General features: G+C 40.5%; 1 protein-coding gene across 1 annotated transcript; it reads right to left on the bottom strand.

The window, feature by feature from the left end:
• Window positions 1-283: 283 nt before the first annotated feature.
• LOC118978274 (serpin B6-like) lies at window positions 284-23,063 on the bottom strand. The gene is given in 5 exon segments (XM_037033640.1): window positions 284-447; window positions 450-561; window positions 11,032-11,181; window positions 13,970-14,144; window positions 23,033-23,063. Coding segments are annotated over 4 exon segments (555 nt in total). The 5' UTR covers window positions 14,135-14,144; window positions 23,033-23,063; the 3' UTR covers window positions 284-319.
• Between the last annotated feature and the right edge of the window lie 2,300 nt (window positions 23,064-25,363).

Genomic DNA, 25,363 nt, shown 5'->3' with positions numbered 1-25,363 from the left:
GATATTTAGAGACATGCCATGTATTTTGATAGGAGCAGGAAAATGCTAGAGAAAATAATCATGTATTGTTAGTGAAGTTTAAAGGTTTACAGTTTTCATATTTCTTTTATGTATGGATGATAAAGAGAGAAAAGAAGGGGACAGTGAGGGGGAGGAGGAGAATGGGGAGGGGAGAAGAGAGTTTTGTCTGGGAGATAGACAAACAGACACTGATTTGTTCTTCTTTTTACTCATTCATTGGTTGATTCTTGAATGAGCACTGATCACGATTAAACCCAAAACTTTGGCATCTCAGGATGATGCTCATGAACTCATGTTCTCAGGCAGGGCAGTTTACAGTTATTTTGAGAAAAAAAAATTCATTTACACTTGATGTTCTTATGAAGAAATTAACAGTAAAATTGATTAAAATACTATTAAACTAGAATAACAGTATATTTTCACCTCTGTCTTCTTTGCTACCCAGAAGTTTATGTGTGTCCTGGCCTTCTCTGCAGCTTTGAAGAAGTCGAGCTCTTCTATCTCTGCTTGGTAGAATTTGTGGCAGGAGTCTTTGAAAGACTGGGAGAGAAAGCAACACAGTTGCACACTCAGAAAAACAAGCAACATTGCCTGCTTAAGCCTTTTTTAAAAAGATTTTATTTATTTATATTTAGAGAGGAGAAGGGAGGGAAAAAGAGAGGTAGAAAAAGAGCAATGTCAGTGAAGAAAAAGAGCAATGTCAATGTGGTTGCCTCTCCCATGCCCCCTACTGGGGACCTGGCCCACAACTCATGTATGTGCCTGGACTGGGAACTGAACCGGTGACACTCTAGTTTGCAGGTTGGCACTCAATCCACTGAGCCACACCAGCCAGAGATTAAGTCCTTCTTGTGACAAATAGAACATGGATAATTTTAAGATTTACATGTAATATGAGGAATAAATAAATACGAGGAATACAAATATTGGGGAATAAATAAACAAATTGAAAGATAAATAAATAAGGAATTAACCTGAAATGCAACTTATCAATTTTCGGCTACATCTGATCTTAGTTTATAAGCTAAGTACAATAGTGATCTGAATGTCAAATACACATCAAAAACTGCTAGATCCTTAAGGGAGATCCTTAAGGCTGTGTATCAATGAGGTAAACACAAAGACATTACAAGGAGCAACTACAGATTGTCACTCCCAACAAGCCACTGCATTTGGGAAGTGACATCCTGCCCACAGCAAGAGCCACAGATCCCTCTACATTTCAAAACCACGGCCTATTGTCTTTGTTTTTTTTCCTCCTGGTTCACATAACATAGAGGAAATGTGTAATTCTTCACCACCACTTCCACCACAACTTTCTGTGAGGACAGAAGTGTTCTAAATCTAAGCCACATGTGACGACTGGCCCTTGAAATGTGGCTACTCCTGCTAAGTAACTAAACATTTGACTTTGTTTTACTTTAATTAACTATACTGAAATTTAAAGAGCCACATGTGTCCAGTGGCTACTATTTTGGGTAGATCATTCTAGATAGTGAGAGAAACTCCCCCCAAAAGCTTTAACTGTATTTTGTTAATATAATCTGTGAAATGATAATATTAATGAACACCTACATTATGCCACGTAAAAGGAGACAATCTGATGGAAAACAAATGGAATGAAACAATGAATTTGATGACAGGGCAATGTGGAATGGTTTTCTCATCTTCCTTTTGAACAGTTTGCAGCTAAGTACTTAATTCTACTTTTCAGGATTGTTTTTATATTACAGAATTTCATATTTCTCTTTCAGTGTAGAAGAAAGGCAACATAGTACAATAGGTATGAACACAAGTCCTGTGACTCCATAGCTGTGTGGCCTTAAAAAGTATGCTTCGATTCTCAAGTTTCCCTGTTCTTCCCCTGTCAGTCAATGATGACACAGCAGTACCTGCATCTCAGAGGGTTGTGTTGAAGACCAGGTGAGTTATCATTAGTACTGTTTTACCTAACATCTGAATCCTCAGCATGTTGGACCCACTCTACTAAATGATCTAGAAATATCATTTATTTAATGTTCACATAATTCATGCTTTGTCAATTCTTCTGCTGTTTTGTTGTTGTTGTTTTCCGCTTTTCAATTATAGTTGACATTCACTATTACATTAGTTTCAGGTATCCAACATAGTGTTTAGATGTTTATACAACTTACAAATTAATTGCCCCCATAAGTCTACAACCTATTTGACACCATACATAGTTATACAATATAAGTGACTACATTCCCTACGCTGTACCTTACATCCTTGTGATTATTTTGTAAGTTCTAATCTGTATTTTTCATCTCTTCAGCTGTTTCACCTAGTCCTCCAACCTTCACCCATCTGGTGATCATCACTTTGTTCTCTGTATCTATGTTTGTTTTTGTTTCATTCGTTCATTTATTTTTTTCTTTAGATTCTACATATAAGGGAAATTATAGTACCATATTTTGCCATATGTAATGCGCATCTTTTTACCCCAATTTTTGAGGGAAAAATAAGGATAAGCATTATACATGGGTAATACTAATTCCATAATGAGATAAATGTTTTTAATTATTTTATTTATGCTTATGCCTTAAAAGTATAACTCTAGTTGTATAACTCCTTCTTACACAAAATTTCTCATACCATAGTATGTTTGAAAATAAAAGAATTATAAAATTACTTTAGAATACAAAAAACAGGGATCTAAATACAAATAAATTAAAAATTTCATTATAAAATTAAAACAAAGGTTTTTTTCTTTTTTTTTTAAACTTTGGGCCAAAAATGTGGGTGTGCATTATACATGGCAAATACAGTATATGTCTTACTCTGTCTGACTTATTTCACTCAGTATTATACCCTTTAAGGTCCATTCACATTGTCACAAATGGCAAGGTTTGACTTTTGATGGCTGAGTAGTGTCTAATAGTATATATGTATTGTTTCTTCTTTACCCATTCATCTATTGATAGACACTTAGGTTGCTTCTGTTTCTTGCCTATTGTAAATAATGCTGCAATGAACATAAGGGTGCATGTATCCTTTCAAATTGAAGTTCTAAATTAACTCAGATAAATACATAGAAGTAAAATTTCTGCGTCATATTGCAGTTCTATTTTTAATTTTTTGAGTAACCTCCATACTCTTTTCCATAGTGGCTGCACCAATTTACAATCCCACCAACAGTGCACAAAGGGTCCCTTTTTTCCACATCCTCGCTGACACTGGTTGTTTGTAGATTTTTGATGATAGCCATTCTGACAAGTGTGAGGTAATATCTCACAGTGGTGTTAATTTGCATTTCGCTGATGAGTAATGATGTTGACACCTTTTCATATGTCTACTGGCCATTTGTATGTCCTCTTTGGAGATATTTCTGTTCAGGCCCCCTGCCCATTTTAATTAGATTCTTTTTGGTTTTGTTTTGGGTTTCCTTATTTTTAGTGTAAAGTTGTATTTGGTCCTTATATATGATGGATATTAACCCCTAATCAGATGTATCAGTGGAAAATATCTTTTCCCACTCAGCTAGTTGTCTTTTCATTTTGTTAACTGTTTCCTGCACTGTGCAGATGCTTTTTACTTTGATGTAGTCCCATTTGTTTACTTTTTCTTTTGCTTCTTCTGCTGTAGAAGACATGTCAAAAAATGTTAAAAGTTACTTCAAAAAGTTCATTGCCTATGTTTTCTTCTAGGATTGCTTGGGCTTCAGGTCTTACATATAAGTTATTAACCAATTTTGAGTTTTTTCTTACATGTCTTATAAGAAAGTGATCTAGTTTCACTTTTTGCATGTTTCCCAACATCATTTATTGAAGAGACTGTCTTTACACCATTGAATATTCTTTTCTCCTTTGTCATAAATTTATTGGTCATATTGGTGAGTTTACTTCGGAACTATTCTGTTCCTTTGATCTATGTGTTTGCTTTCATACCAGTATCATGTTGTTTTGATAACTATAGCCTTATAGCATGATCTGATATCAGGTAGTGAGCATGAGTCACCAGCTTTGTTCTTCAAAACTGCTTTGTTTATTCAGGATTTATTATGGTCTCATAAAAATTGTAGGATTGTTAAAACCGCAATGAGATACTGTGGGGGCAACTTCGCGTGTAAAGTCCCCCCATCCACCACAGATGAAAGGAAACACTACCAAGACATGATCTGCTTGGGGAGGAAAGGTGGCCAATTCCTCAAAGGGGAAGGAACAAGAGCCCCCTGCTCAAGGGACTTTTATTGGGTTCATTTGCACAAGAATACAGGTAAGGATCAAACAGTAGATAGCATTCAAAGAAATATGAGCGCTTATTCTCAGTCAGGGTCAGTAGCTAATGAGCCATAAAACTTTGAGGAACAACCTTCTTCCTTGGATCCTTATCATTTAAATGAGAGCATTCTAAACAAAGCAGGTTTCACAGGATTTTTACATATTCTTTCTTATGCTTCATTTACCCAGGATACCACTTTAGCAAGGCAAGAAGCTGCAGCACCTCCCCATCATAGATTTTTAGGCTTAAGTGTATTAGAGCCAGGAAGCACTTCTCCCAGATGGAAATGGGGACTCGGGCTATGTCACAATAGCCAGTGGACCAGGGTCCATTGCTCTCTCTTTGTTGAAGCCCCCCGAGTCCTTTTATGATGGCCTCCCAAGTGATCATGTCTGGCCTAAGTTGCCCATCTCTGAGGGGTCATACCTGCCACAGATGTCAACCATGCTTTGGGGGCAGGGGAAGGAGCAGAAGCAGTGCTTGTTGCCAGAGACAAGCTTTGTCTCCTGTGGCCCACTTTACAGAGGTCACTCACTTAGCCATGGGAGGCAGTTACAGTTCCTGAAACCAGGCAGGGCGGTTCCCAAGAAGATACCACCTCACACCACTGAGAATGGCCATGATAAAGAAAGCAACAAACAACAAGTTTTGGAGAGGATGTGGAGAAAAGGGAACCCTAGTACACTGTTGGTGGGATGGAAGACTGGTGTAACCACTATGCAAAACAGTATTGAATTTCCTCAGAAAACTGAAATTGGACCTGCCTTTTGACCCAGCAATTCCACTGCTAGGGTTATATCCTAAGAACCCTGAAACACCAATACAAAAGAACCTATGCACCTGAATGTTCATAGCAGAACAATTTACAATAGCCAAGTTCTGCAACCTAAGTTCTGTAACCTAAGTGCCCATCAGTAAATGAATGGATCCAAAAATTATGGGACATTTACACAATGGTATTCTATGCAGCAGAAAGAAAGGAGCTCTTACCCTTTGAAACAGCATAAATGGACCTGGAGAGCATTATGCTGAGTGAAATAAGCCAGGGACTGAAAGACAAGTACCATATGATCTCACCTTTAACAGGAACCTAATCAACAAAATGAACAAGCAAGCAAAATACAACCAAAGACTGAAATTGAGAACATGCTCACAGTGATCAGAGGGGAGAGAGGAGGGCCTTATAGGGGGAAAAGGTGAAGGGTTTAAAGGAACATTTATAAAGGACACATGGACAGGAGCAAGTGGTGGGGGTGTGTGCAAACAGGGGAGGGAGGTGGAGAGGGGTGGGGTAGTGGAGAGGGGTGGTGGGGAAAGGCAGAAAATTATACCTGAACAACAATTTAAAAAATGTTTTAATAAATTTTAGGTTCATTTGATCTAGTTCTGCAAAAAATGTCCCTGGTATTTTCATCAGGATTGCATTGAATCTATACATTGCTTTGGGTATTGTGGACACCTTATCAATACTAATTTCTTCCTATCCATGAGAATACCACATCTTTAGATTTATTCGTGCCTTACTCAATTTCTTTTCTCACTGTTTTATAGTTATCAGGTACAAGTCTTTCACCTTCTTTCACCTGGGTTATAATTATTCCTAGGTAATTTGTTCATTTTGTTGCTTTTGTACATTAAGAAACAATTATTTTTTTATTTCTCTCTCCAGTCATTATTAGTGTATGGAGATACAATTGTTGTTTGTATATTAATTGTATGTCTTGCAATTTTATTGAATTCTTCATTAGTTCTAACAGTATTTTGGTGGCATCTAGGGTTTTCTACATATAGTATCATATTACCTGCAAATAGTGACAATTTTACTTCTTCCTTTTCTGTTTGGATGTCTCTTATTTCTTTTTCTTGCCCAACTGCTCTGACTAGGACTTTGGGTCATTGTGTTTTCATGTTCATTATCTCAAGATAAACACACTTTGATTTCTTCCTTGATATTGTGATTAATCAATCACAATCAATTAATCACAATCAATTAATCACAATTAATCAATCAATCATTGTTCAGTAACATGTTATTTGTCCTCCACCTGTTTTTGTGTTTTGCAGTTTAATTTTTATACTTTATTTCTGAATTCATACCATTATGATCAGAGAAGATGTTTGACATGATTTCAATTTTCTTAATTTAATGAAAAATTTTATATGTATAGCCTGTATTCTATCCTCAGAAATGTTCTATGAGCACTTGAAGAGAATGTTCTTTTGCTTTTAGCTGAAATGCTCCAAAGATATTTATTAAGCTCACCTGGCCTAATGTGTCATTTATGGATCCTGTTTTGTTATTGATTTTCTGTCTGGATGAACTATCCCTTGATGTCAATGTCAGAGTCCCCTACTATGACTGTATTACTATCTACCTCTTCCTTTAAGTCTGTCAATATTTGACTTACATATTTAGGTGCCCCTATTTTGGGTGCATAAATGTTTAAAACAGTTATAACCCCATGTTGGATTGATCCCCTTATCACTATGAAATGCCCATCTTTGTTTATTTTTACCAACTTTGTTTTAAAGTCTATTTTGTCCGATACAAGTATTGATGTCATTTCTTTTACTTTGATGTTATATTTTATCATTTTTCAATTTTTTCCAGTCCATTTACTTTCAGTCTATATGGATCTTTCAATCTGAGCCATAGTCAACCTATGTACAGATGTTTTTCTTTTCGGCCATTAAGCCACCCTATGTCTCTTAATTGGTGTGTTTAGTCCATTTACATTTGAAGTAACTATTCATAGGTATGTAGTTATTGCCATTTTATTGTTTTCTGATTGTTTTTGTAGTTCTCTGCTCTGTTCTTTTCTCTTGTCTTGATCTCTTCTCTTCAACACTGATGACTTTCTACAGTGTGTTTGCATTTCTTTCTCTTTATTGCTTGTATATCTCTTGTAGAATTTTGGTTTGTGGTTATGATGTGCATTGTACATACCACACTATGTTAATAGCAGTCTATTTTAAGTTGATAGTTGCTTATATTCTCATACATTCTAAAAGCACTACTTTTTTACTCAAGCCCTCTGTATTTATGTTTTTGTCATTATTTTTACTTCTTTGGTTGTGTGTTTGTGTGTATTCCTTAATTTGTTGCTGTAATCACAGGTAATCCTGAGACCATCTCTTTGTAATTATTGAAAGTTCTGCTTTTCTTTATAAATAGGCTTATAAAAAGATGATAATCAACTAGAAAATCTCTAAGACTGATAAAAATAAGTAAAGCAAGTTGTAAAAATAAAGTATCACACTGTGGTGTGCCTAGAGCATTTTGGACAGCAATTTCACAATATTTTCTAATATTCACTTAAGACTTCACTCCCTTACTTTCTTTTACAAGGCCATATCACCCATATGGCTCAGGTTGGGTACAAACTAAATGCACATCAATGGAAGAATGATTACAGTACACGCATACTTAAAAAGAGCAGATAACATACCTCCACAAAATGAAGGCCATATATGACAAACCCACAGCCAAAATCATACTCAATGGGCAAAATATAAAAGTGTTTCCCTTAAAACCAGGAACGAGAGAGAGATGTCTGCTCTCAACAATCTTATTCATCATAATACTTAAGTCTTAGCCAAAGCAATCAGACAAGAAGAAAAAAAGGGCATCCAAATTGGACGGGAGGAAGTACAACTGTCATAATTCACAGATGAGATGATATTGTGTATAGAAAACCTTAAAAACTCCCCCCAAAAGCTACTAGATCTAATAAACAAATTTGGCAAAGATACAAAATTATTCACAAAGTGGTGGCATTTCTATATACCAATAAGAAACTATAAGAAAAAGAAACTAAGAAAATAATTAAATATATTATTACAACAACAAAAATAAGAAATCTAGGAATAAATTTAACCAAGGAGGTAAAAGACCTGTATTTGGAAAACTACAGGACATTGAAGAAAGACATTGAGGAAGATACAAATAAGTTGAGGCATATACCATGTTCATGGATTAGAAGAATTAACATCATTAAAATATCCATACTATCTAAAGATTCCACACTAGCTATAGAATCAACAAAATTCCTATTAAAATATCAACAGCGTATTTCACAGATCTAGAAAAAAATTCCAAAAACGTATTTGGAACCAAAAAAACCATCCCAAACAGCCTCAGCAATCTTGAGAAAAAAGAACAAACGTGGAGGTAACACAATACCTGATATGAAACTATACAAGGTCGTGGTAATCAAAACAGCCTGGCACTGGCATAAGAACAGGCCTATAGATCAATGGAACAGAACAGAAAGCCCAAAAGTCAACCATGGCTGTCTGACACAGGAGGCAAGAGCATAAAATGGACTAAAAACAGTCTCTTCAACAAATGGTGTTGGGAAAATTGCCCAACCACATGAAAAAATGAAACTGGACTACCAACTTACATTATACACAAGAATAAATTCAAAATAAATAAATGACTTAAATGTAAGTCAAAAAACCATATGAATCCTAGAAGAAAACGTAGGCAGTAAAATCTCAGACAAGTTTCATAACAATATTTTGCCAATATGTCTCTTAGGGTAAGGGAAACAAAGGAAAAAATAAACAAATGCAACTATTTAATACTTCAAACTAAAAAGCTTCTGCACAGCAGAAGAAACCAACAACAAAATAAAAAGGGAATCCACTGTAGGGGAAAACATATTTACCAATGATACATTTGAAAAGGGGTTAATTTTCAAAATATGTAAAGAACTTAACACAGGTCAATACCAGGAAGACAAACAATACAATTTAAAAATGGACTAAGGACCTGAGTAGACAATTATCTAAAGAGAACATAAAGATGACCAATAAACATATGAAAAAAATCATCAGTGTCATTAATCATTTGAAAGATGCAAATTAAAACCACAACAACATATCATCTTACACCTGCCAGAATGCCTACCAACAATAAGTCAACACACAAGTGCTGGCAAGGATGTGGAGAAAAGGGAACCCTAGTGCACTGCTGGGGGGAATGAAGACTGGCACAGCCACTGTGGAAAACAGTATGGAGTTGTCCACAGCAGCTGTGGAAAAATGGAAGAATGGAACTGCCTTCTCACCCAGACATCCTACTTCTGGGAATATATTTTAAGAATCCTGAAATGCCAATTCAAAAGAATATGGGTACCCTTAACTCATAGCAGCATTATTTACAATATAGGGAAGATATGGAAACAGCTCAAGTGCCCATCAGTAGATGCGTAGATTAAAAGGTGTTGTACATTTATACAGTAGAATAGTATGCACAAATAAAAAGAAAGAATTCTTATCTTTTTTACAGAATGGAGAATGGGTGAACTGATCACTATTATGCTAAGTGAAATAGGCCAGCCAGAGAAAGACAAATACTATATGATCTCACTTATATGTGGAATGTAATTAATAAAATAGACTGATGAATAAAATAGAAACAGAGACATGGACACATGAACAGGCTGACAGCTGTCAGCAGGGAGGACTGACTGGATGAAAGGTGAAGGGATTAGCCAAGGAACATGTACGCACTGCCCAAATGCAGACAACAGACAGGTGATTGCCAAAGGGAAGGGGTTTTAGAGGTTGGGTGGATATGGCAAAGTGGGGAAAAATGGGGACATCTGAATTAATGTCAACAACAAAACTAAAGGGAAAAAAAGAATATCAGACAACCAAAAAGAGAAAATAAAAATAAATTTAAACAAACAAACAAGAAAAACTCCCAAAATTCAGGCCCTGGTCAAGTGACTCAGTTGGTAGGAGCACTTTCCCATACACCAAAAGGTTGCCAGTTCAATTCCCATTATGGCACATTCTTTGGTTACAGGTTCGATCTCCAGTCAGGGTACATAAGAAAGGCAACCGTTGGATAATTCTTTCTCACACTAATGTTTCTTTTCCTCTTTCCTTCTCATTCTGTATCTCTCTATCTTTCTCTCCTCCCCTCCTCTCTAAAAACAGTGCAAGTATCTTCCTATGAGAAAAACAAAGCTAAGAAAAAATGATGAAAAAAAAAGAATACCAAATAATAGTTAAAGTGTAAGGTAAATCCACATATTCTAAGATGCAAATAATTTAAGTCATGGTGTTAGTTGGAAAGAAACAAATTACAAAACAATATTTATGGTATAATGGCATTATACAGGGGAAAAATTCCTATATGTATGGGGAATACAAACTTCAAATCTATAAAAGTTCTTATATGAGGGAGGGGAGCAATAGGGTATGGAAAAGAAAAATTGAGTGCTCTTGCTTTGTCTGCCTTTTTGTGTTCTTAAATAAGAAGTCTATATTCACAAATCACATGAGTGCTTTTTGAAAATTTGAATAGTATTATAAAAAAACCAATATACTTAGACAAATAAGGACCTACAAAAATTCTGAATTGGAATAAACAAAGTATCTCACTCTTGGACCATGTGAAAAAAGTTTAACAACTCACACTGCACAAAAAACTACCAATAAGTAAAAAATAATAATTAGAAATACCATTTTAATCTTTTGTTTGTTTTGGCTAAGTCACCTTGAATTGTACTGTACTGTATGTCACTTTTTAAATAATAATAATTCACTTAAGCTGCATTAGTATTTAGACAGTATTGGTGATACGGAGCATTTTACAGAGGGTAAAACTGAGAGTTTAAGAAAGTGCGTGAGTCCTGAGCTCATATACATGGGGCAAATTTGTAGCCCACCAGGTTTCTGCTGTACCACATGACCCCTCTCCCCGCCACATTGTGATCTTTCATTTCTTGGTGAAAAATGGCAAGGATAACTCACTGAGTTGAAAGCATAAGACTTTCCTCCAAAGAGCCTGTTGGCAGTTCTAAGCAAGTACTGTGTGCCCGTCCTGTTAACTTCGGTGAGAAGTGACTGGAAACCCTGGTGGACATCTTCACCTGCACCTCCGCTTTTACTTAAAGAAAGTGCCTAAAATAAAAAACAGAATAAAAATGTTCAACTTCAGCATGCTTGGACTTCAGGAAACTGGATACAACACTAAACTCTGTCTAAGAATTGTTCAGATCCTCACTACCGCTTTAAAGAAGATTCATTCCATTAAAGACAGAAAGTAACCTGAAAGCCACTCGATCCCTATAATACTTCCTGCACGGAGTAAGAGCCCTGTCTGCACTGGCAGGAGAAGAAAAGGCCCCTCGCAAACCCAGTTTCTCGGTGCTCAATACCTGTAGTCTGTCTAAAAATAAGGCTTTTCATTCTAGAAAAGACAGGCCACCCTGACACCGAAGATGCAGCCTCCCCCACCCCCCGCCCCATCCTGGGTGCATACTGGTCCTGTGATGGCTCTAAGCACAGAATGCAAGAGAAGTGACACTGGGCCTTCTCCTGCACCCCAGCCACCATGCTGTAAGGAAGTTCGAGCTGTCCATGGAAGTTGGGTAGAAAGCCCTGGAGAGCAGCACCTCAGGGGGAAAGCTACTTGTAGAATGGCGGCATCAGCCAACAGCCAGCCTGAGGCCCCAGACACGTGACAGAGGCCTTTCTTGGACCATGAGTGATCCCAGCTGGCACCCTGGGGTCAGGCCACAAAATCTGAAAAGCAATCAACCATTGTCATTTAGTTTCCCAGCCACAGAAGATCCATGCAGCAATCTAGACATGGAGTTGTGCCATAACAGAAACCTAAAGTGAGTCTGGCACTTGCTTCCAACCTGGGCAGCTGACAGAGGCTGAATGAAAGGGGTCAGGAGACGGTGAGTAGAGGCTAGGAGGGCAGTGCAGACATTCCTACCAAAGGCTGGAGAAAGGAAGATCATGCATGTACCGGCAGAAGAACGGGACAGACTGTCACCTGCAATGAAGGGAGAGGTTGTATGTTTTGCCAATCAATCATGAATCTGGTTAAAGAGATGTTCCAAAACATGTGGGTTTTTTTTAGCTCCTAGGGTTAAAGTATGGGAACTTAAGCATGAGCTAAAGAAAAAATTGTTTCATTTTCAGGCAGATTTAAAAGAAACATTTCCAATGTAGGACTTGCTGGGTAGAAAATAAAAATGTTTCTAATGTTTCTTATTCCCAGCCTCTCCAGCAGGCAAATGATTCTAAAAATGAGAAGTGATCTCAGGGCAATAGTCAAATCCAAGGCACAGACCCAAAGGTCAAGATAAAGATCCGCTTTGTGAAAATCTTAGAAAAATTAAGGAAATGCCTCACAGACCCTCTTGCTAGGCAAAGAGGCCTTCTGAGCATCTTAAGGACATTGTCCCCCAGCACAGAGTCCTGCCTCAAACAGGTACTAGACATGTGCTTTTGTCTGATGAAGCAGATTTAAGTTATACAGAAATCCCACAACTGTTTAGAATACCTGCTGACACCTTTTCTTAGACTTCCAGCCTCCAGAACTGGGAGAAAATAATTTTCTGGGGCTTTTTCAATGTGTTTTTCTGAAAGATTTCATTTATTTATTTATTTTTAGAGAAAGAGAGGGAAAAGAGAGGGAGAGGAATATCAGTGTATAGTGGGTTACCTCTTGTGCACCCCCTACTGGGTACCTGGCCCCAATCCTGGCATGTGCCCTGACTGGGATGAACTGGCAATCTGTTGGTTCACAGGCTGGTGTTCAATCCACTGAGCAACAGCAGCCAGGAAATTTCTCTTGTTCAGACCACTTATTGTGTAGTACTTTGTTATGGCAGCTCTAGCAGTCTGAGACACCTCCTTTTCCAATATGTGAAGGGCATGTCCACTGCATATTGTCACCACTGCATATTGGGAGCTGAAGGGGCAATAAGTTTTCTATAGTTCACAAAGCTCTGCACCCAGGAACCACACTGAGTAGCCCAATATCCTCTTTCTCCTTAATTTCAAACCTGAGTATGGCCCCATGATGATATTAGACTCTGTGGTCTTGGGAGGGTTAAGTGTATCTTACCTATGCAAGGGCTGTGAACCATTAGGAGACAGAAGGCAGACCATGGCTCTCAGGGAGGGGCCCCAATGAGCTGTGTCCTTCACATTCATGCCCTGTACAGCCCCTCTGGGGGCCAACTCTGGCCCTGTGACTAAGAACATGTGACAGAACAGAGGCTTGATAAGTACTTACTCTTTTAAGGTTCTCCAATTTCAAGCTAGACACTGTCCTATGAAGAAGCCCAAGTACCCTACCAAAGAGACACCATGTGTGGGAGGCCTAGGGATGGAGGCAGCCCACAGAGGAGGCCACCTGGATAGAAGAGGCCTGAGGCCCCACTCCAGTGACTCAGCAGAGCCAAGTGGAACAGAAGCACCAGCTAATCCACCCAGAGTAAATCTTCATGTTAAGTGCTAAGTTTTGGGGTGGTACTTACTCAACAACAAATAAATGAAACACCACGGAAAGGTTTTACAGTTAAATAAGAAAATTAAAATAAATTTTTTAACAATTCAAAAGCATGTGCAGTACCCAAAGACCACCACAGGACTCACCCTGGACCTTGTGACTTTGAATCTACTCACAAACTCCTAGACAAACCATTACCAGGGGGTGGTAAAACCACTCGTTCTCCTGACTAGAGGGTTCCACTCCATCCCTAAGAGATCAGGGGTGCTCACCCCAGGGCACTTGCACAGGGCTAACATGTCCCTCCCTGGCAACATTTTACCCACAGCCTCGAAACACTACCAGAGAGTAAGTCTTTTGGGATTTGAAAGGTGGAAGAACAGTTAACTGACAAACTAATAGTGTTTACTGTTGTCAGAAATGGCGTCTGACACGTACCTGGACCATCTGGGCAGCGGTGTTTCCCTTTGCCCCCAGGAGGACCATGGCCAGGGCAGAGGAGATGCTCATGGGAGAGAAAAACACATTTTTTGAGTTGTCTTCACCCAGCTTTCTCAACAGGCTTACGGCAAAAGTACCATTTGCTTCCGACACAGCGTCCATGATGGTAAGTCTGAAACAAAGGACTTAAAATCAGTATTGCATAACCATAGGTTTACACATTGACTGCAACTCACTCTGTTCATAGTTACCACTGACACGTTGGGTCTACCAGCAAATATGTGAAGATCCAAAACTCTATTTCTTTGGGGCAAACCTCAAAATTATTTTGGGTATTTCTAATATTAGGTAAAAAGAAAATGAAAGTTCAGTTTATAATATGATCCTGTTTTGTGGGAGGAAGGTGGAGGATTTGTACCTGCACACTTGTCTGTGAGCCCAGAGAAAATGGAGAAAGACACACACTCAGCCACTTACCCTAGTCAGCTTCCCGGGGGAGAGGTCAGTAAAGGAGTTATGCACTTTTGGTTCTGTTTCTGCATTGTTTGGTGTGTCATATGGCCTTATAAGCATTACTTTATAATTCAAAAATCATTCCTAAGATAAATCCAATCACAAAGTAACATAAGAAAAGATGGTTGAATGTTTTTATAATGTAGAAGAGAAGACTCCATTTTAGGGTACCCTGGAGATGCAAGCCACTGTAAAAGAAATGACAGTAGCTACAGATTAAGGGGGTGGGAGAAGCTAAAGCAGGGCCAGCTCTGGGGTAGGCACAGAGTCAGCAAGGAAGTGTCTGCACCTGTAGAGTAGCTGTGGACTGGCAAGTTCATGTGTAAAGAGCAAGTCAAGGCTCCTGAGGTCCAGATAGCAGGGCTCCTGGGATTTGATGGCTTCTGGCTATTATCTCTTTTGGATAGTTATGGAAATAGCTGCTGAGAAATCGATCCTAAATCCCAACACAGGATACACAGCAGAATGAGCAGCCTTTTGTCAGAGCTGGTCCACAGCTATTAACAGGCCAAGTGTTCTGTCTCCCTCACCCAATGACTGCTGTCACTTTAATTTAGACCATCTAAAAATTTCTCTTGTCACAAGCTAAGGAGGGAGACATGATGTACTCAGGGACAATGCCCCATGTCTGGACTGCTACCCTGAAAGTCATCACTCAAGACAGAGCCTGAAGGGTGTGTCCAGGAGGAACCAGTAGAGAGGACAAAGGCAGGGAAGGGCCTGCCACTCAGGAGTTGCAGTTATAGCAGGGCAGGCCCTGGAGGAGGGGTCTCTGAGGGAACAGCATCTCTCAAAACATTTACCAAACTAGTATTTCCCAGTGGGGAAATGACTCATCTGAGCAGTGAGTGGGAACCTACAGAACAAGAAAAGGGGAGAGCAGGAGCAGCAGTTGGGGGGCATGAAGGGAGGTATCTAACTGAAAGACCTGTGAAGACTGCAGAGCTAGCCCATTCTTCCCCAGCAGGCCTTTCATTTGTAACTGCCATCACCACTGATTAACATAATGGCCCCCAAACTATGAAGAAGACCAAGGTTTTGCCACCTGGAAAGGAAGCTAGCTGCCTTTTGGGGTATTAACTTTAAGGTCATTATTAAGAAACAAGACTCAAAAAGAACCTTTGACCTTCCCCCTTTTCTACCTAAGAGATGTAGAAGGAAACTACATCTTCAGGAAGGAAATCGAGGAGGTTCACTTCAGCCTAACTTGAATTAAGAACGACATATCAGGAAGGCACCAAACAGGGGCCTGGTAGCCAGGTTACCCCACGTCCCCTTGAGGCAAAAATCTGCCTGCCATGTGTGTTTGGCTGCTCCTCAATGACCTGTAAGTGGCCCATTCCCACTGCTGAAATCTAAGAACCCATTCCCCTACCCCTTCTCCTCTGTCCAGAATAAAAATATATACCAAATTTTGCTTCATTGTCTTTGGAATTTTCATGCTTCTGTGAATTCCACAGGTACTTGTATAAAATTTGATTTTCTCCTGCTAATCTGTCTCTGTTCATTGGATTATTAGCCCAGCTAGAAGAATTTAAAAGCTGGAATGAAAAGTATTATTTTTTCACCCCTCATAGCTGAATAAGGGGCCCCCATTAATACCATAGAATCTGTAATTCTTCATATGTATAGCAAAAGAGAATGCAGATGTGATCAAATTAAGGACTTTGAGGTGAGATTATCACTGAGATAGGGAAGATCATTCAAGTGGTCCAGAAATGGAACCACATGAATCCTCACAAAAGGGAGGCACAAGGAAATTTCACTAAAGAACAAAGCACTGTGAGGACTGAAGCAAGATGCCACCCTGCTGAGTTGGAAACTCCAGGGAGGGGAGACAACCAACAAGTGCAAGGAACACAGCTCTGCAAGCTGTGAATTCAAGGAGATAGATTCTCCTCTTCAGCCTGTAGAGGGAGCTCGGCCCTGCGTGCCAACACCTCAATTCCACTCAGTGAAACCTGTTTCAAACTTCTCTGGTCTTCAGCACTAGGAGAGAAGAAGCAAATTGAGTTTGTGGAAATTTCTCACAGGAGCCACTGGACGCTATATAGTGAATATAACTGATATATTTCTTTGCTCTCATTGTTTAAACATTGTGTTTTCAAACTCTTCTTTATTCGTTATACAGAACATTGGGGAACCGAATATACCTGGTTTGCTGAGACTTTCATACGTATCTTAGATCACTACGCTCTTTTGCCGTGTAGGAGGGAAAAAAAATCTTTCATTTTATTTTTTTCACGTAATTTTTTATTTATGTTTAGAAACAAACCAGTGATCATATTCTAAGGTATTGTTTTACATACGGATATTGTTATTGCTTTCTGGAGTTATACTTTTAACACATAAGCATAAATGAAAGAATTAAAAACATTTATATAGCTACAGAATTATTATTAGCCATGCAAAATGCACATCTTTATTTTTCCCTCAAAAATGTGGGCAAAAGCTCTGGCTGGTATTGCTCAGGGGATTGAGAGCAGGCCTGCCAATCAAAGAGTCACTGGTTTGATCCCCAGTCAGAGCACATGCCTAGGTTGCTGGGGGTGCAGGCAGAGGGTGTGTGAGAGGCAGCCACACACTGATGTTTCTCTCCCACTCTCTCTCCCTTCCCTCTCTCTAAAAATAAGTAAATAGCATCTTTAAAAATTAAAAATGCAAAAATTTGGACAAAAAATCTGCGCATTACACACAACAAAATACAGGTAATTTTTCATGAAAATACAATGGATAGTGTTCATTATTAAAATGCTTCTGCATAGAACTTATGCTTTGATGATACAGAAACAGCTTGAGGATTTTGTGGAGCCCTGGAAAAAAGCGATACAAATAAAAGTAGACATTATACAAAACTGATGTAGAATTACATGTATTTTTGTTTATCTGGGTTTAATATCAGGAAAAGCTGCCTGTGTATCAATTTTCAGAAAAACAGCTGGTAAAACTGTCACGATCAGTACTTAGTTAGAAAAGGGGAGCAACGGGACTTAGACATCGAGCTCAGTAAAATAGGGAGCATGAGCCTGTCTGCTTCAGCAGGAAGCTACAGCTTTTCCCACTCCAGGGAACTACAGAACTGCTCCTCCAAGGGGATTAACACCCTTCCCTTCTGCCTCTGCTATGGGATTGCTGGGGAATGCAGGGAAAAGTGCTGGGCAACAGAGGCCTGCCAGTCTAACTAGGGGGTATAAAGCCATCTAACTAGGGGGTGTAAAGCCATCCAATCCCCAATGAAACTTAGGAACTTGATTAGTCATTTTGTAAGGACACCTGGTCCATCCCAAACACAAGCTAATAGAATCCCAAAGGAACAAAAATCAATCTCTGTCCCCCCAGCCCCCAACCAGGTAATGCACTTGCACTAGCCTGCTCTCTCCATAACCACGTGGCCTTAGCAGCCACATGGCCCATGGCACTGGGACTCCAACGCAGGCTCCCAGAAGGAGCCTAACTACTGCAGCACAGCAATGGACTACAGCTGAAAACCCACGCTAAACTGGCCAGATGCTGGACTGGACTGGACTTTAATATGGAGTCCAAAAACTCTGCACAGTGACCTTCGTCCTAGCCCTACTGAAGACAAGATTGGACCTTTTCCACGGCAAGACAGATGGAGATGGGGACATTGGGAAGTCAGGAAGGGAACCCCCTTACTTTTATGTCATCAGTAGAGCTCACCATGGAGCCCCACCCTCCCATGCAGGTCTCAGGAAATTCTTTTCCTCCAGGCACTGCAAAAACTTATTTTCCAAGAATAACAAAACGGGGACACTTCTGAAATAGTAATTAGAAAAGAAGGAGATATCCCAAAGCAAGACACACGATCTTGAGCATTCCTAATACAATCAAATGTCAAGACCCAGACAAATGTCTTTGGACCCATTCTACCACACTGGTCATCTCTTGCCTGGGACAGGGACACCTCTGGCTTTGGCCTAAAATGGCTTAACCCACAGTGAGGTTGCTGGGTCATGTGGCCCCTAGTCACTCAGCCTCTTCTAGGTGAACCGAGAAAGCACAGAGTTTTAGTACCTTGGGCATGTTAGGTTTGTTCCAAATTCTACTTTCCAAGGAAAGCTCCCCCTCATTACCCCACACAAGACTGTTACCATCCACACACATTCTCCCCTTAAATGTTGAAGGAATAGTAATTCAAATGCAAATGCCAACCTAAGAAAGACCATTAATAAAGCACCGTGTCTCTGGTAATGTCCCTAACAAATCTGTGTTAGACTCTGACCTTTCTGTCCCTGATACCAAGAAAGCACAACCTGCCTTCCCTCTCCTCCAGGGGAGGCACTGGCCTGACCAGCCCTCAGCGCTCTACTGCTGCTGAGGGGAAATCAGTGCATTTTTGTTTCTTTGTGTAATGGAAATTTGAAACTAAAAGATCAATAGTTCCTCAACATAAAGCAGGTTCAGTCTCCTGAAAAATACTGAACTGAAAGAAAAACAAGGCCATTCAGAGGAAAAGGGAGAAGTCAGGAAGGAGGCAGGGTGTACATTCCCAGCTCTGGAACCCTGCCTGAATGAAGTGCTTGACTTCTGTTCCCTGTATGAGAAAGGGGGTATTCCAGATAATCGGTTTCCCCTTCTGTCTTTAATATCCAACAGTTATTAACACTAATGCAGAAGAGGAGCAAAAACAGCTCAATCTCCACAGCTCATAAAAGTCCGGAACAGCATTACATTTGAAGGGAATCAAAGTTCTGTTGCCCTAAGATGCCTTTCGGGGCTATTGATTTTAACCTGTTAAGAAACAAAACTCGGGAAAAACCTTTGACCCTCCCTCCTTTCCTGCCCAAGAGATTCAGACAGAGAAACTGACTTCTGGAAGATTTGAGGATGTCAACTGAGCCTGATTTGTACAAAGTATGGTAAACAGGAAGGCTTCAGGCAGGGGCAGATAGCTAGATACCCGCCTCGTCCCACTGTCTCTGATTTGCCTGGCAAAATTCTCGTGCCGTGTGTGTTCCACTCTTCCTCATCTACCCGCAATGCACCCCTCCTCGCTTCTCATATCTGAGAAGCCCCCATTTTCTCCTTTGTCCAAAAGTACCTTACATACCCAAGGTTGCCTCTCGATCTTTGGAATTTTCAAACCTATGTGAGTTCCCCATGCACATGTATTAAAACTTTGATTTTCTCCTGTTACTTTGTTAATTTAAGTATTAGCCCAGCTAGAAGAAAATAGAAGGTGGGAAGCATTACTTTTTTTAGCTCTCACACATGTCTCAGTTGAAGATGACTGCTGATAGCCTTTAAGGGTAAAATTATATTTGTGTCCTATACAAATTGCTAAATAAATACAAAACAATAAATCAACAGGATACCCTTTCATAGCCCTGGAGGTTTACCCAGGATACACAGGAAAATCGTTTAGCAGAAGATACGTTCACCATAAAAAATGGATATTCCTCTTATGATAACAGTCCTTAAACAGAAAATACTTCCCATACTTCCTTAACATGACAAAGATTACCTCCTTCAGCAGCCACCAACATCACTGATAAAACAAATATTAGGCGCAGTTCTCTTGTTTCTCAAATAGATACACAATACAGACATCTATTATCTGATACTTGGGTAACTTTGTTCTAATAGTTCTGGCCAAGACAAAAAGAAATCATGAAACAATTAGGAAATGTATCAGCAATAAAACACAATGAGCATAATTACCAAACTATGTAATGGCCTATTCCAAAGGCAGCTAAAACCAGTGAAATACTTTTTATTTTTTAAAGATTTTCCTGCTTGAGTGTGGTTGTTAGGGTAATAATATGGGTGTAATAATTTATAGTTTTAATTTGAACATTTCACCTAAAATGTCATTTGGTGTGCTTGAGTGTGATATTGTTATGTTACAGAATTACATGTTTATGATTTTGTATAAAAAAATTTTGTAATAAAAAGGGGGCATTATTTGTGCCAGGCCCTGTAAAAAAAAAAAAGATTTTATGCCATGGCTGGTGTAGCTCAGTGGATTGAGTGCGGGCCTGCGAACCACACAATCGAAGTTCGATTCTCAGTTGGGGCACATGCCTGGGTTGCAGGCCAGTTCCCAGCAGGGGACGCATGACAGGCAACCATACATTGATATTTCTTTCCCTCTCTCCTTCCCTTTCTCTCTAAAGATAAATAAAATCTTTTTTTATTAAAAAAAAGATTTTATTTACTCATTTTTTAGAGAGAGAGGGGAAGGAGGCAGAGAGGGAATGTAACACAGACAGGTTGTCTCTTGCACGCCCCCAACTCAGGGTGTGGCCTGCAACCCACACGTGTGCTCTGACTGGGAATGAAATCAGAGACCTTTTGGTTCTTAGGTGGAAACTCAATCCACAGAGCCACACCAGCCAGAGCATGGATTACTCTTAAATTTGATAAGAGAATGCAGCAAAATGGGCTTCAAAAAGTTTAAGAAAACCAACTGAAAAAGACTGCAGTAGAAATAGGTACCAAGGATAGTAGCAAAACATTTACCAAATAAATAAAGAAGGAAAAAAAATTTAAGAAAAACAGCCATGACCAGTGTGCCTCAGTTGATTCGGCGTCGACCCACAAAGCAAAGGGTCACCATCAATTCCCCATCAGGGCACATGCCTGGGTTGCAGGTTTGGTCCCCAGTCAGGGCTTGTGCAAGAAGCAGCTGATTGATGTTTCTCTCTCACATCCATGTTTCTCTCCCTCTCTTTCTTCTTCTTTTCCCCTCTCTAAAATTAAATATTTTTTAAAAACAATAGCTAATACTTATACTTAACAGTTTTAACTTCAGAAAAATAATACTTCTTTGAGTACATATTATGCACTAGGTCTTATGTTAGCACTTTTCCTAAAAGATCCTTACAAGTCTGTGAGGCCCACTGAGAATATCATCATTGGACAAGCAAAGAAATCAAGTCTTCATTCTGTAAGTGTCTTATCCCTGAAGTCACAGGGCTACAAGTCGCAGAGAAAGGGTTGGAAACCAGGTGTGTGTGATTCTGGAGTTCACTCTCTTAATCACTATGTTAATATTGCCTCTCCCCACTCCATTTCTCCAGTTTTCCGTGTATGTAGGGCATCTTTTCACCAAATGTTCTACGTATCAGTCAAGCCTTTTTGGTAATTCCTTCACGTGCTCAGATACAAGGAATAGTCTAGTAGCCCCTGTCTCCTCTCCCAGTCTCTCACCCTGATGGTGAACAAAGGGCATCACATGGCATGGGTAGGTACCTTCATAAATCATCACTGAGTCTTTAAAACACAATTCACTGAAGGCAAATGCAGCCTCTGAACTGTTAGAAGAACAATGCCTGCTAGTACACCGATACAGATGGGTTCCTAGACTGCTCACCTAGTCCAGGAAGCCTGGACTAAACGGGTCTGCTCTCCAGAAGATAATTCCGGGTTTGAGGGATCCCCCCATAGTCAGATATTGCATATTTTAAAAGTTCTTGCTGCACACCCCCTTGAAAATCACTGGTATAAGTGGACAAGACCAGTGATTCCATTCATTTTAACTGCACTCTACTGTTACTGGCTGTAGTTAACTCTAATGTACTAGATTGTAATCAAATGACTTGGATTGGAATTAGCCTCATATAATTTTAAACACTTAGTCTACTGACCCCGAGTACAACAAAAATTGTACCCTTTCTATCTGTGTTGGCATAAAATGAAAGATGTAATTACTCACTAGTCATGAAACACTGAAACACACCCCATATTAGCAATCACATCATTCATGTGATCACTGTGCACAGTACTTAGCCCCAGCAGTACAACAACACTGCAGTACTTGAATCCACAGATTACCTTTGACATCCTCTGTCAGTTCTGACATTTCCCCCATCAGTTCTAAACCACACAGAGGAGGAAGCAAGCAGGCCTGAATCATATCCCTGTCATGGGTTACAACTGGGCCCAGGAAGTCCCAGCACTGACCCAGCTTACCCTTAGCATCTGAGTATTCCTGGCGACATTTGAATTTAATGTGTCAGACCTCTCATTTCCAAAGTAGAACTTGGGGCGGAAAGGGAAGAGGGGAAAGAAAGTGGCTCAGGCACCAATTACTTCTAGCACCACAGACCCCAGTATAACTGTAAGTTTCCCCAGGTCCTGTTAGCCCTGCGGACACCAAATCAAGTAATGTTTTGCCTACAGTAAGTTTAATAAAAAGGGGAGAAGTAACACGATCTGGAACAGACTCATTTTTATCTACACAGGCCTGAGTGACCTCAACGGTGCAGAATTGGCCACCATCCAGAGCACAGGTCACATCCAATGTGCAAGGCTAAGGCCTAGCACCCGAAAGCCAGGAGCCCCCTCTTTCCGACTGGAGCCCTTCTTTTCTCTGTGTCCCCCCCACAAGGCACACCCAGACCTCATCATATCTCTGTCCCCATCAGTTCCCAAGGACAGCCCAGTGATGCACACCACCCACCCCCTCCCACCCCCCACCCCCACCCCCTACCCCCGGCCTTCTGGCCGCCACGGGGTGGGCAGGGTCACTGTAGTGGAAGAAGAGCCAAGGTAAATTGTGTCTCCAGGATGGGCAGGCGTCACCTGTGGTCCAGGAGCCCCACGCAGTAGCCAGGGAGGCTCAGTGCCGCTCCCATGCCCCTGGCCTCCTCCCCAAAGAGCACGAAGCTGAGTGTATCTTTCCAAAGTACACTGTGCATCCAGGAGCCTGCAGCAGCCAAACACAGCTCACCTCGCAGCATCAGGGTAAGCTGCTGCACTGGGCTCCTTAAGTGAACTCCAGTGGGAAGAAGCCCCAGAGCCCCGCCACGTCCAAACCTGGGCCATTGGACTGCCCCGCAAGGTCCAGCCTTCCCTCCCTGACTCCCGCACTTGCCATGTCTCCCAGTGGGTCCCACAACAGACCGGTAAAGGTGTCTGCAAAGGTGTCAGAATGTCTGCAAAGCAACAGCAGTGCGCGATGCAGCAGCTGGAGGAACTGGAGCCGCTCAGGACCTCTAATCACCTGTGTCTCTGGGAAGGCAGGAGGAGTCAGAGCCCCACCCAAGCCTGAGTCCAGGACGGCCCTCTCCACCATCTCCTCAGTGCGCAACCTAGGAGCTGGGCAGATCCTCAGGATCCTTACAGGCTCCCACTGCAGAGTGACCGAGCCTACTTTCAAGGCTCAGTTGTAGTCACCTCGCCTACTGACCAGAAAGTCTAATCAAAGGCCTGCCTTCCCCAAGGTTTTTCATCTGGACCCAACACTACGCGGCCCCATCAGCCTGTTATGCTGGCTTTATAGGAACTGCAAATTATGTCCTCGGTAAACAGGAAAGTGTTGGTTCCTGGTACATTGATTTAAATTTCGACAGTGCAGAAGACAAATTTCAATTCAGCAAAAGCTACGCGATCCTCTTGTGTATCCAGTCTCCAGTAATCCTCTGGACCCTGTGAATTAGATTCCAGAACTGACCAATCATGCAAATACTATGAAATCCTGACTTGCCCTAAGGCTCACATCTTTGGAGCTCCTATAGGTTGAAATTAAATTTCATTTTCTCCAGTTAAGGTGTCAATGTCATTACTATATCCGCCAAACAATCCAACCAAAAGCAGGCAGGCAATTGAGGCTTATTGCCATCCAGAGCTCAGGAATGGGATAGAGGCCTGGACCTGCAAATGGGAGGAGGGCAATTCAAAAGCAGAGATGAGGAGAGCAGATATTTGATCATCAGATGTTGGCTCTGTTGCAGAGCTGGTCTTTTGAATGAAAAAGGTACCTCTGGTAAATGCTCTCTTTTGGGGCAGGCACCCTATTTAAATTCTTCTAGTCAGGTAAGGGGGAAGGAAGTGTTTTCCCTAAATCTTCTGGTCTCCATTTCCTTTAGCACAAAATAATCCTGGTGCCAAAGTNGATATTTGATCATCAGATGTTGGCTCTGTTGCAGAGCTGGTAAGTCTTTTGAATGAAAAAGGTACCTCTGGTAAATGCTCTCTTTTGGGGCAGGCACCCTATTTAAATTCTTCTAGTCAGGTAAGGGGGAAGGAAGTGTTTTCCCTAAATCTTCTGGTCTCCATTTCCTTTAGCACAAAATAATCCTGGTGCCAAAGTGGCACAATTTGGGGAGCCAGACTCTGCTTCCCTTCAGATCACACTGCATTTACTTCATGGTGAATCCACATGTGCATGTTTATTTAGTTGTCCTATCCAAGAACATGCTGAATATTTGCCCATTTTCTCCTTTTCCTGGGTTGTTTTATTTTATTTTATTATTTTTAATTTAAGCTTTATTGTATTTTTCCCATTACCATTTGGTCCCCTTATACCTCCCTCACCCCCAGCAGTCACCACACTGGTGTCCATGTCCACAAGTCCATTTTGCTCAATGCCTCCACCCGCTAACCTCCCCACCCAACCAGCTGTCATCTGCTCTGCATCTATGAGTCCGTCTTTGTTTTGTTTGTTGCCTCAGTTTGTTCATTAGATTTCACCTATGAGTGAACTCATATGGTATATTTCTTTTTCTGACTTGCTTATTTAACTTAGCACAATGTTCTCCAGTTCCATCCATACTGTTGTAAAGAGTAAAATTCTCTTTTGTTTTTAATTTTATGGCCAAATAGAATTCTATTGTCTAAATGCCCCATAGTTGTTTCATCCACTCATTTATTGGTGAACATTTGGGCTGCTTCTATATCTTGGCATTTATAAATAACACTGTAATGAACATAGGGGTGTTTATGTTCTTTCAAATTTGTCTCTTGGGTTTCTTCTGGTATATTCCCAGAAGTGGGATTGCTGGTTGAAAAAGCATATTCATTTTTAGTTTTTTGAGGTATCTTCATACTGATTTCCACAGTGGCTCACCAGTCTGCATTCCCACTAACACTGCAAAAGGCTTCCCCTTTCTCCACATCCTCACCAGCACTTAC

This window comes from Sturnira hondurensis, unplaced genomic scaffold (assembly GCF_014824575.4).
Source record: "Sturnira hondurensis isolate 20B ecotype Veracruz unplaced genomic scaffold, ASM1482457v3 Scaffold0021725, whole genome shotgun sequence".
NCBI classification, from domain to species: Eukaryota; Metazoa; Chordata; class Mammalia; order Chiroptera; family Phyllostomidae; genus Sturnira; species Sturnira hondurensis.
This window is presented reverse-complemented; position numbering and strand designations above follow the sequence as displayed.